This window comes from Typopeltis vanoorti, chromosome 15, assembly GCF_054136105.1.
Source record: "Typopeltis vanoorti isolate ZY-2024b chromosome 15, IOZ_Tvanoo_1.0, whole genome shotgun sequence".
NCBI classification, from domain to species: Eukaryota; Metazoa; Arthropoda; class Arachnida; order Uropygi; family Thelyphonidae; genus Typopeltis; species Typopeltis vanoorti.
The window spans coordinates 98,134,814-98,148,628 of NC_143563.1; the positions used below are offsets into that span (position 1 = coordinate 98,134,814).

The 13,815-nt window shown below is 36.4% G+C and overlaps 1 protein-coding gene across 1 annotated transcript in view; it reads right to left on the reverse strand.

Annotated features, from left to right (window-relative positions):
* The window catches only part of LOC150099019 (endoplasmic reticulum junction formation protein lunapark-like), a 93,666-nt gene extending 81,105 nt beyond the window's left edge, over positions 1–12,561 (reverse strand). Inside the window, exons 1-2 of the mRNA XM_090405575.1 lie at positions 12,272–12,561; positions 2,971–3,045 (exon numbers count right to left, since the gene is read on the reverse strand). Coding sequence (XP_090261701.1) covers positions 2,971–3,030 — 60 coding nt within the window. The 5' untranslated portion in view covers positions 3,031–3,045; positions 12,272–12,561. The remainder of the gene's footprint in view (positions 1–2,970; positions 3,046–12,271) is intronic.
* Between the last annotated feature and the right edge of the window lie 1,254 nt (positions 12,562–13,815).

The following is a 13,815-nucleotide window of genomic DNA, read 5'->3' on the forward strand; positions in this document are numbered from 1 at the left end:
AGTGGAGATATTTCTGGAGACCAAGGATATTAATCAAATCGAGTGGCTAGCATGCTTTCCAGATCTTAAATCCCCCACCACCACCACTACACAGAACACATTTGGGATGCAATAGAAAAACACACTGCTGCTTGAAATTCCTCTCCAGAAAAAAGATCTTATCCTTGCTCCTGAAGGAGGAGTGGACCAGTTTGCCTCAGGAACTCCTGAATCACTTGGTGCTTAAAATGGTACGACATTGTGAGAGCTTCATCACAGTTCATTGTTGACATATCCATACTAAAATGTCTCTTGCACTGTACATTAATTCCTTAACCACATCCTTAGGAAATTTGGAACTTTTGCCAAAAACGTATTGCAATTTAATTTGTAGGAAATTTATAACACATTTTTTGTGTAACATAATTTATTAGTATGCTGGTAATAAAATTTATGTTCACCTTTAGCTGTAGTAATGAAAAGCGTTTCATATATATAAGTAAAAATGTAGTCATCCTTAGCTTTTGGACACCAGTGTATTTGTGTTTGTTCTCTCAAGCACTGTTGAATTCTCCAAAAAAAAAAGTTGCCTTATGTCTGAATTATGCCTTATCAAGACTCAACAGCAATTGAGCAAAATAAATTCTCTTGAGTAAAATTTATTCTTTTTGTAAAACTCATTTTCAACTGATTTTCTTTTTGTCACTGAAGTCAGTGACAAAAGCCAGTAGAATGACAACAGTCACCTATGAAATGGACTATGCATATAGAAACCATGAATTAAGCTAATTGCCAATTAGGTTGCTAGCAGAATGATTAAGATTTGGTTCTTGAATGCAACTGAAGTTTGATTTCAAGATTAACTGGAATTGGAAAGTCACTGATCACTGTGGGATTATCTCATCAAAAATAAATAGTCAGCTTATTTGTGATTGCTGTTGTAGCAACTTTGAAAAATCTCTCGCTACCATTCCATTATTTGTATATATTCCTATATGTACAACATTTATTGCACAATATTAGATTGCAAATTGATGGAGTCAATTTAGAGAGTTCCACGGCATAAGAAGTGGGAGAGGAAAAGATGTTAGCAAAGCACTGGAGGTGGTCAAGGATGTTTGAAGAAAGCAGTAGACTGTGTAACCAGAGCCAGGGAGATAAGTCAGGTAGAATTAGATAAATGAGTAGCATCATTAAGCACAGAGGTTTAAAAAAGTGGATGTATAAAAAGAAAAGATGACCAGCAAGTCCATGAGCAGTACAAAAAGGTACAAGGAATGACCTCTATAAGGAAATCCGAAAAAAGAGCTCTTTTGTTACATAGTGATTATGTAGTGTCGGTAAAGCAGGGGACAAGATGGAATTTTATTTATTTATTTTTCCTGACCTTCTTAGTCACAAGATTCAAGACACAAGATGAAGGATTTGAGAGTTGTGGTGGATAGAGACTTGAAATTTTGTAGTCATTTTGCTAAAATTGTGTGAGCGACACAGCAGATTATAGGAATGATGCAGAGAACACCTGAATGTGTAGAAGTAAGGATGTTTTGATTCCATTGTGCAAGATTTTGATCAGACTGCTGTGCACAGATTTGGTCACCAGGTTTACAATGGATTTTTCATAAATATCTGAAGACAGGGAGAGAATGAGAGGCTATCCCTGGAAAATGTATAAAGCAGGAATGAGGAATAGATTTTTTTGCATGGAGAATAGTGTGCGATTGGAATGCATTGCCTGAGTGTGGTAATAAGTGTATTTAAGTTGAGGTCAACGAGCTGTGCTTGGGAGAGTGGGACCTCCCACGATGAGTCTCTTGACTCCATGGAGGTCTTTTGATAATAATAACAACATATTGGAAAAAAAATTTATTACAGTGGCATTGTGCAATACTCTTTGTGAAATGTAAATTTTGACACCCCCCCCCCCCTTCCTCTTCTTCATGGTGGGATCTATAATCACTTGGCACTGTTGGTAATTTAAGTAAATTAATGTATCATAGAATTTTTACTTGCAATATAATTATGTTAAACTTAATCTTATTTTTTTTTTTTTAAAAACTAACTATTAATATATATTTTTTCACATTGTACATATATTTTGCTCTGTTTGATATTTATAGCATACAAGCACTTAATGCAGTCAACCCAAAACCAAAAAATCTTAGAAGTAATAGCTTTTAATGTCAATAGCAGATGTTCTTTACTTACCTTCTTAGTCATCACAAGTAAAACTTAAAGTAAACTTAAGTTTACTTTAAGTTTTAAATAATGTTTTCCCCTCTTTCAAAAGTCAGAATTTTTTGCTTCAAGAATGTGTTCATAAACCTAAATTTGGCATATAAATTCTGCCATGTTTGAAATAAGATACCTTTATTCACATTTATCATACTTTATTACCAGTCAAGTATAAATTACTTTTAATAAGCTAATAAGTAACATTGTTTAGGCTGATGGTATATAATTACTAAAAATCTATAATAGTTTGCAGTTGATGATAATGGAAGAGCCTCCAAGTAAAAGGGTGCTTTGATCATAAGTTCATATGTAGCTGTTTCACATAAGGTAACCATAGGTGCTGTTTGGACTGGAGGTTTATTAAGACTGCATGTCAAATCTTTTTCATTATTATCCATCTCTTTGAATGCAAATTTTGATTCCATAAGAAACAGTTTAAGTAGAGATCTGATTGATGAGATTTCTCTTTTTGCTATAACTTCAATTTTTATAAGCAAAACACAATATGCACACTAATAATTTCCTGGATATGGTATTTAGGATCACTATTAGAATTCTCAAGCCATTTCAAGTTCGACCATTTTAATGGCAAAATTATGTATAATATACATAAACCAAATTTGTGATAATGGTATCACTATATAAAAAAAATTTTATAAAATGAACTTCTGATGGACTGCAATACTTGTTGGAAATTACTACTATATATGATGTGTATGTAATGATTAAAAGAAATGAAACATTGGCATTACTTACCTTCAAAGCAGGATTCAAGCATAAGAAATGAAGCCTGAAGTAATCAAAAAACCTTTCCATTCTTTTGGCATATACCTTTCATGGAAGAAAAAAAGTACAAGCATATTTTCAAAAGGAAAAACCTTTGCTAATGACAATAAAAATGACACGTCTAAATGCTATTTTTAATTATCAAGATACTAAAATTTAATTATATACCAAGACAGTATAAATTTAAATTAGCCACATTGACCTCTGCTTAAACATATTAAGCAGAGGTCAATTATAAACAGCTATCCTAAACCTCTATGGAATCATAATGTATTGTCAGAGATCTATCATGAACAGTATCATACTAGTCAAATTCATTCACTGTCCAAAACTCTCACCAACCCTCTCAGGTATTGCATTTCAAGTTTCTGATACTCTCCATGCAATAAACCTATTCTCATCCTCTTATTTCCTTTCACAGCTTTTGGGAATCATCCTTGTTTTACCATATGATAAATCTACAATGACCAACTTGTACTTATCTCTCCACACTTTAAACATTGCAATCATGTCATTCATTCATCTTCTATCCACCAAATACCATAGATTACATGTTCTTAGTATATCTTCATAACTAATATTTCACCTGATGTCATTTTTGCTATTAGATCTGAGTATAGTGATCCAGATGTATTCTGATCAGGGACTTATACAATGGAAACACCACTCTCTTATCTGTGCTGATCAATGGCTTTGGTACTGCAGAAATCCTTCATCCTTTGTAATATGTCCACTGACTGAACTTCAAATTTCTATCCACAATCACTCTGAGATACTTTGCTTCCTACAGTATAGTTTTGCCAAAAAAGTATGCAGCTTCCCATCTGTGGATCCTAAATTTCAATGAAATTTGGGATCCACAGATAGGATCTATTTAATGAAAATTGGTTTAATGAAAATTGAAATTTTCATTAAACCAATATCCCATTCAAAATGTCCACCTATTTCAGCCTATTCAAATCTTTCTGAAAAGTCACAACATCGACATTATTGATGATAACTCTCCCAAGCTTCACATCATCTGCAAACAACTGAATATCTCCTTGCAATCCAGTGACAATATTATTCACAAAGGTTGAAAGCAACAATCCGGACTAAGCCCTATAGAATCTTAGTAGTGACCGTTCCCCGACACCTATCAGACAGCCACTTTCCAATTTAACCCACTAAATAAATATCTAAAACTCAAGTTATTACTTAAATAACTTATAATAAAAGCAATTAAAAATACTGAAATTTCTACCAAAATTATATATCACAGCACTAGAAATTCTTCTTTAGCTTGCTGAACCTCTAAGGTTGCTTGCTAAATGTACCAACTTCTTCCATTCCTTTCTGTCTTGAGGTTTTTCATTCCAATTGTTAATTCTCATCTCAGCTAAGTTTTTGTGGATATTATTATCACCAGACTCATTTAGGAGGTCCTTTAATCATACCGCACCTTAACCACGCTAAAATTCTCTGCAGCCACCACACTCTCAGGCAAGACATTCCAATCATTCACAACTCTGCATGCAAAAAACCTACTTCTCACTCCCCTGCTCACACCTTTATACTGTTTTCTGTAGAGCCTCTCCAACATTCATCCTATAATAACCCCTTATTAACTTATTGGTCTCTATCATATCTCCCCTCTTCCTCCTATCCACCAGACTCTGTAAATTGCATCTTCTCAATCTTTCCACATATTCGACATTCAGGAGGTCAGAAACTACCTTAGTCAGTCACCTCTGAACCCTTTCCAACATCTCTTTATCCTTCTGAAAACCAGGTGACCAAATCTGGGCACAGTAGTCCATGTGTGGCCTAATCAAAGCCTTATACAATGGAACAAGAATCTCCCTATTTGTACAAGTTAGTGTCCTCTGCATCATTCGCAGAAGTCTCTGTGTTGTCTTCACAATTTTGGCAATGCGTCCCCTAAATTTCAGATCCTTATCCACTATCACCCCAAGATCTCTTATTTTCTCCACCTCCAACAGTATATCCTCACCAAACATAAGTTCTGCATCCCATCTTTGTTTCCCAAATTTTAAAACCTTACATTTTGCAACATCGAAATCGCATCCCCATTCCCAATCGCTCAATTTATTCAAGTCCTCTCGTAAGGCCACAACATCTTCTCTACACGTCATGGTTTGTCCCAACTTTGCATATATATTGCAGATACATGTTATCATCTGCAGTCTACCTCTAGGTTTTCTTTCTTTCAGGCTTCATCTTGAATGCCTATTTAGCTGTCTCTCCTCCCTCATTCTTTTCAGATATCCAAGCCATCTCAATCTATATGCTCTAAATTCATCAGCTAGAAGTGGGGATCTATAGAGTTCATATAGTTCTTTATTATGTTTTCTTCTCCATTCATTGGTTGTGTTATTTCTTACAGGCTGGTCCATAGACTTTTCTGAAGATTTTATTTTCAAAAGATCTGCAGCACTTTTGCATCATGGTCTGTTATGCTCCAGGTTTTTGCTCCATATAGAACAATAGGTGTAATGAGTGGCTTCAATATGTCTGTTTTAATTCTGCTTGATAGGATTTTGGAAGATAGTAAATGATGTAGTGAGTGATAAGGTCTATTGGCAGTACGTATGCTAGCTTTTATATCTGTACTAATTTCATTATCTCAAATAATCAATGTTCTAAGATATTTGAAGGAGGCAGCACTTTTAAATTTCAGGTTATCAATGGTGAACTGGTCATTTTCTGCATACATTTAAACATTCAGTTTGATCCTAGTTGATTTGTAATCCCTGTTTTTCTGCAGCAATTTTGACTTTACTAAAAGTTGTTCTAATGTTTTCAGCATTTTCTCAACCAGGCATACATCATCTGCATATCCTAATATTACTGTTTTTATTATTATTATTATTATTAAACAAGACCTCATGGAGTCAAAGACTCATCTAGGAGGTCTTTTAATCTCACACACACATCTCATCATACCGTGTCTTAAACACATTCAAACTACTTGCAGACACCACGCTCTCAGGCAAAGCATTCCAATAATTGCATAAATTGCAACCAGATTGCAACTAAGCCATTTGCAGAAAAAAATATTTCAAGGTTATAGATAGCAATAACTCCACTGTTCTGTTTGTATTTTACAGCTTCTCAAATACATTTTTCTAATGCTAAATCAAAAAGGATGAGAGAAAGGGCATCTGCTTGCTTCAATCCTATCTTAATATTTAATCCCATTAGCTAATATCATGCTTTGGCTGTCAGTGGTGTAAATTTGGATTAAATATATTATCTTATGAGGTATTCTAGTTAATTTAATACTCCTCCCCAAAGGCCTTCTCATTAAATGCCATCATAAATAAAATAAACTTAAAAGTAAAAAATTAAAAGTAGAGTTCGACAATAATGAACAATTTTATATAAAATTCACTATAGAAACAATGCTTTAACCTACAAGTTTCACAAAATTACCTATTAGATTTGTTTTGTCTATCCACAAATATTTTTTGTGGATAGACAAAAATAATTTGTCTATCCACAAAAAATAGACAAAAATACTACTGGCTAAATGTATTTCATTGAAATCTGGTGTTGGAATCAATCCTTATAAAAGCCAATCCAATTCAATCAGATTGCAACTAAGCCATTTGCAGAAAAAAATATTTCAAGGTTATAGATAGCAATAACTCCACTCTGGTTAGATAAAATTTAATATAACTTGCTATTTCCTTCTTCTACTTTTTCTGTCTCTCTCATCCAGATGGTAGTATTGCAACATCTACAGATAAAGCTGACTTATTGGCATCATTCTTTTCATTGAACACTTGCATAAACGACCAAGTGTAAATCAAGTCCTTTATCTGGAAAATTTCTTCACATACCTCCTGTTGCCTTCTATCAGAAAAATCTTGAGTAACCTAGATATCAAAAAGGCTTCTGAACTTTATTATCCCACCAATGCTCAAGAGATGTTCACTTGAATTATCACCTCTTTATCATTTCTACTCAGTGGGCATCAACTTACAGCATGGGAGAAAGCTCATATAAGCCAATTCACAAAAAAGGTGACGTGTCTACTATCAAACGATTGATTAACTGCTCTCACCCAAATGTTTAAAGTAATGGGAAAGATCATCAATAGTTAACACCTAGAAAACCGTCAACTAATAAACAACCAATATGCATTCTGCCAATCAAGATCCCAGATTTACTTGCCTACACCTCTGGGCACATACTATGTAAAGGTGTGGAGAAGCCTGTGCTGTTGCATTTGGTATTTCCAAGCCTTTTGATAGAGTTTTGTATCAAAGGTAATTCAGCAAACTGATCTTGTGGTCTGCCCTCCTTCTTTGTAAATGGATGGCCTATTTGTACAGGTCATTCATTGCATGTAATAGTGGAGGGTGCTCTCTTGCCTATTATTTCACTCATTCTCTTCCTTATAAACACTGCTATTTCTTATAATAGAAATTTCTTCATCTATCCAGTTACTTTCTCTGTACCAATTCTTAATATGTCCAACCTTGACATACTGCTCCCACATCTTTTGGTGGTGCACCTAACACTTCTCTAGTGACAATATTCCACAAATATTTCAAAGGACACTCAGCAAACTGGCATCTATCATGCTCCATTTCTGCTAAACCTACAGTAAACAACATAATCAGCATCTTATTACAATTAAACTGCTTTTTCTCACTAAACATACTATTCCTATTCATTTATCTTAGGTCTATGGAACAGTCTTCTTCATAAAGTATTCCTTTCATTCATGGTTACACAGTTATTATGAAGTATTCCTTAACGATTATAGCCTCCAGAAATTCTTTTTGAATATTAATAGATTACTTTCCTCTCAACTCCAGTCCATACACAGTATTGCATCCATTTGCCAAAGGGGCCTTAGAGCTTCATGTGTGGAAGCAATTTAAAAAAAAAGAAAGAAAGAAAGAAAGAAAAAAGGTACATACACAATTCATTTCATTTTTCTAAGTTTGAAACCAGAAAGAAAGAATTTGAACAGCAGTACAGTGAAGAGTAGACTCCAAACAAGTCAAGCATCAAACATCTCTATGAGAAATAAAAATAAATAACAGTATTTCAAATACATTTCAAAGCAGAAGACTGAAAGTGCTAACTAATAACAAGCTTGTGGACATCCATGCTCTGCCAGAACATGTCATTATGTATGGAATTGAAAAGGCTTCTTCATCACCATCATTTTTAAATGATTAAAAACTTACTTTCCCTTAAGCAAACAATTGCTGATCTCTATAGAAGATTTGCACATAATCCCCCTGAACATTACATAGCAAAACCATGTTTTTCACAAAACACTATTACAAGCTTTGTGTGTGTGTGTGTGCTGACAAACTACTTTTTTTTGTTTGGGAGAGTATGAATCAGATAAGAAAGATATCAAATGAACTAATTAACTGGATAAGTAAAATATTTGGGCAGGCGTGCTGTCGATAATAAATCTACGTATACTGACTATCCATTAACTTATCAATGGCAAACAATGACATTGTTATTAATAACGCATTAACAGTAAATGATATAACTGGAAATGAAATGTTTTGTTGATCTGAGGGTCTATTTGTATTCTGCTATCTTATGATTTTTTTTATAAACATTTAATTCTTTTTATTGCAGACAGTGGCGCACCCAGAGAGGGGACCAAGGGGCCCGGGCACCCCCCCCCCCAAAGAAAAGGAAAAAACACTAGAAAAATTTCCAAAAATCTTTTCCTAATTACATCCTCCGATGAAATTTGCTGCAAGAGGAGGTGAGAGAATGTGTAGGCAGGAAAGTAATGGGATGATCAGGGATCAAAAGGAAACAGATGGAATTGCAAAGGGTTCTAAAATGAAGAAGCAGAAAGGGAAATGGCCCCAGTCCAGCATGGAGAGATCACATCGAGTGAGTGGTATCAGTGGAACTAGCTGTAGATCCAGAAATGAGTTGTTGTGTTTGTATACCAATGCTAGAAGTATAAGAAACAAGGCAGATGAAATGGTTGCACTAATTGCGTCTGTGCACCCAGAGATTGTCGGAATAAGTGAGACATGGTTAGATGAGGATGACATCCTGACAGGAATAGAGATGGAAAGGTATGATGTGTTTCGTGAGGATAGAAGGGGTAAAAAGGGAGGGGGAGTGCTATTGATGATAGAGAAAGAGTTATGTCCATACAAGGTAGAGATGCAAGGGGGAAATGGGGCCAGTGGTTTTGAGGCAGTATGGTGTGAGATAGAGGTGAATAGAATCAAATACTTGGTGGGATGTTGTTATAGACCTGGTAATGTGGATGGTGGTGATAGTGAAATGTATAGTCAAATAAGCCAAGCAAATAAGAAAAGGGTGATCATTATGGGTGATTTTAATTATGGCAATATAGACTGGAATGAAGAGATAGCAACTGGAAGTAAAGAAAATGAGTTTCTTGAGTTTTTGAGGGATAACTACCTCAGACAGTATGTAACAGAGGGCACAAGAGGATTAAGGGTCTTGGATTTGGTCATCTCATCGGAGGATGTAATTATCAATGAGGTATCAAATCATCCACCAATTGGTGAAAGTGACCATGAGGTGATTACTTGGGTGGTTGCCAGCAGTGCAAGGACCCCTGTGAAAAAAGGGTATATGTGGAACTACAAGGGGGGTGATTATGAAGAGCTCAGGAGACAGCTTGCAGGTGTAGCATGGAATGAGGAGTTAGCTGGAAAAGAGATCAATGCAGCTTGGGGGATTTTCAAAAAATATTTAGTGGATGCAATGTCTAAATGTATACCACGGGTGAGAAGGTTAAATAAGTTAGGTGTGAGATGGATGAATAAAGAGATTAAGCATGCAATACAGAGAAAAAGGGCATTGTGGAGGCAGCATAAGAGAAGTGGAAGTAACCAATTTCATGAGTTCTACAAAGACCAGGCAAGGAGAGTGACTTGGTTGGTGAGAGTAGCTAAAGAGAGGTATGAACAGCAGTTAGCTAATGAAGCTAAAAAGAATCCTAGGGAGTTCTTTCGATATGTAGCCAGCAAAAGAAAGAATGATTATGGAAGGATGACATTGATTGGAGTAAATGGTATAAAGACAGCTGTTGCAGAATGTGTGGTGGAGATACTTAATGAGCAGTTCATAAAGATCTTTCAATCTTGTGAATGTGACTTCATGGAGAGATTAAGAGCAGTTGATGATGGGGAGGAGAGACTGACTGTAAGTGAGCAAGAGGTGTTTGGGGAGTTGAGTAAACTAGATGTAAATAAGGCTGTGGGACTTGATAATATATCACCACGTATTCTGAAGGAATGTGCCAGAGAGTTGACACCTGCCTTGACATATTTTTTTAATACGAGTCTTGCACTTGGTCAAGTCCCTAAAGAGTGGAAGGAGGGCAAGATTGTGCCACTTCATAAAGGAGGTGATCGAACTCAAGCATCAAACTATAGGCCTATCTGTGTGTCGGGTGTTGTGGTTAAGTTGTTGGAGAAGCTTGTGAGAGCTAGAATCCAGAGTTGGGTTGACAACAATGGTATAATCTTTGATGGACAGCATGGATTTGCTAAAGGGAGGTCGTGTTTTAGTAATCTACTTACTTATTACAATAAAGTGACTGCTTCCTTGGACAGAGGAGAAGGATACACAGTAATATACTTGGATTTCGCAAAAGCTTTTGATAGAGTGCCTCATGATAAGTTGACAGTCAAACTAGAGCAGATGGGGTTGGATATTAGATTAGTGCATTGGATTGGAGACTGGCTATCTGATAGGTATCAACAAGTTGTGTATGGGGGTGCAATATCCAGGAAAAGGAAAGTCACTAGTGGAGTGCCTCAGGGATCTGTTTTAGGGCCATTACTATTTAACTTGTATATTAATGATATTGGCGAAGATTTGGATGGAGATATTCAGTTGTTTGCAGATGATGCAAAGTTGGGAAGAACCATAAAGAGTAGTGAAGATGTTGTGGCCTTGCAAGAAGACTTGAATAAATTGAGTGATTGGGCAAGCAAATGGGGGTGTGAGTTCAATGTTGCAAAATGTAAGGTTTTAAAATTTGGAAAACAAAGATGGGATGCAGAATTTATGCTTGGTAAGAATATATTGTTGGAAGTAGAGGAAATAAGAGATCTGGGAGTGATAGTGGATAAAGATCTAAAATTTAGGGGTCACATCGCCAAAATTGTGAAGACAACACAAAGACTTCTGGGAATGATGAGGAGGACACTGACGTGTAGAAGTAGGGAGATTCTTGTTCCATTGTATAAGGCTTTGATTAGGCCACACATGGACTATTGTGCCCAGATTTGGTCACCTGGTTTTCAGAAGGATGAGGAGATGTTGGAAAGGGTCCAAAGGCGACTGACTAAGGTAGTTTCTGACCTCTGGAATGTCGAGTATGAGGAAAGATTGAAAAGATGTAATTTGCAGAGACTAGTGGAGAGAAGGAAGAGGGGAGATATGATAGAGACCTACAAGTTGGTAAGGGGTTGCTATAGGATCAATGGTGGAGAAGTTCTACAGCGAATAGTGGGAGATCAGGGGAGAACCAGAGGTCATCCCTGGAAACTGTATAAAGAGGGTGTGAGTAGGGGAGTGAGAGGCAGGTTTTTTTCGTGCAGAGTTGTGAATGATTGGAATGCCTTGCCTGAGAGTGTGGTGTCTGCAAGGAGTTTGAATGTGTTTAAGACCCGGTATGATGAGATGTGTGTGAGATAAAAGGACCTCCTAGATGAGTCTTTGACTCCATGAGGTCTTGTTTAATAATAATAATAATAATAATAATAATAATAATAATTAAAATTCATTTATTTTATTTATGTTGTGTGCTACTTATGAATTAGCGATCACTGCAGATGCTCAGTTATAGGTCATATGCGATGTGTAGTGTGTATTCGCAAAACGTCTACTCAACTCTCCCCCCCCCCCCCCCCAAGGTTATATCCTGAGCGCTCGGCCCCCTCCAAGATTATATCCTGAGTACGCCACTGATTGCAGATATGCTAAACGAATCCTTGTACCCACACCAAGTGCCCAGAAAGAAGTCTTTCCTGAACTTCTTATGAGGAAAGAGCGCGATCTTAAGCTTCCTTGTCATGGGAAAGAGATCGGTTAGTACTCCACTAGTTTTCATAATTTGTGTACTATATATTAATATTCATTATTAACTCACGCGGCTACCGAATCCCGAAGACTTACCTGTACCCGTACCTGCTTGACAAACTAGCACAACGGTAGCCGTTTATCTGCCTAGAAAAGTTCTATACCTAGATAGATATGTGACAGGAAATACAGAAATAATTACCTGTTTTATTCAACGACGAAATTTATCCCATCAGTGTTACATTACAGGTATTTGTCAAGAAATCTACTACCATACAAAACACATTTCATGTGCTCATAAAGTTAGACACATACACGAGTCCACAAACTTCAACAAGTAAAACAATATCTTGCTTTTTAATGTTAATAAGTGCATATCTAACACAGCGCCCTCCATAACAATTCTCTTCCCAACTTTATCCTTTGCGCATAGACACTCAATTAAGTGATTCTTTTCGTATCTTTGTATACCATGTGGAAACATTTTCACAATTGATTATACACTAAGACAAAAACCGTCGACGATAAGTCCACCACAAAGATGAATATCATCTTAAACAAATATAAGTGGGCGTGACTTTCATATTATTTACTAGTGAAACACCACCAATGACGAACCCACTAGCAGAAGATTTAGCTGACGGCTTCAAATAACTACCAATCAAACAGCTTCTCCTGTTTTACTTATGTGAAATATTTTCACTTCACTTGTTACTAGCTGTATTATTTTTTTAAAAAAAGTTCATTGCCGTAGTTGTTTCTCAATGTCTCTTACGCCCCACAAGGGGGAGGGCATTAGAAAATGATGTTGCATTCGTCACCTCATCACTGATATACTCAAAACACTCACCGTTGTCGGCGATGGGGGACATCAAAATCTTTGAGGCGGGGTATGATCCAAAAAACGTTGGAAAATACTGCCATATACCTAAATTGGCAACCGAAAGGCTGCAAGTTCGAATCGTTCACTTGGCACATTCTTTGTTTCTAAAGCAGCGTTTTTAGATTATACAAAATAATAAATTAACGTGAAATGGAACTTTAAGCCATTTCATGTCTCAATAAACAGAGCAGTGGTCGCACAGAGGGCAATGAAATTCGTCTGTCACTAAAAGGTTTCGCAAACAACCGTGTCAAGGCGTGATTTGAGCTTGTAGCCTGTTGACTGGAGACGTTGTTCACTCGACTAACCAGACTGTTACAATGGCGCACCCAGGGGGGATAAGGTCCCTTCCCCCCAAAAAAAAACAGAAAAATTAAAAAAACACTAGAAAATTTTCCAAAAATCTTTTCCTAATTAAAATTCATTTTTTTATTTATGTTGTGTTGTGTCGTCTATTTCTATACTGCTTATGAATTAGCGGCCACATAAGGTGGGAATAAAGATGCCCTATAGCTCTCGGGAATCACGGACGCTGTGAACGCAAGGCGAACGAAGTAGTGCTCGGGAGGACCGAGTGCTACTTCGTTTGCCAGAGGAGATCACGGGTCATATTGGCGGTAACTGCATATGCTCAGTCATAGGCTGTATGCAATGCGTAGTGTGTATTCTCAAATTGTCTACTAAACTCTGCACCCCAAGATTAAATCTTGAGTGCTCGCCTCCCCCCCCCCCCCCGATTAAATCTTGAGTGCGCCACTGGACTGTTAGCTATAGTTCAAAAACAAATATACTTACATTTAAAGATCACTACTCGGTCGAATAAATGAAAAAAAAATAATGCTTAAATTTAAATTTAAAAAATT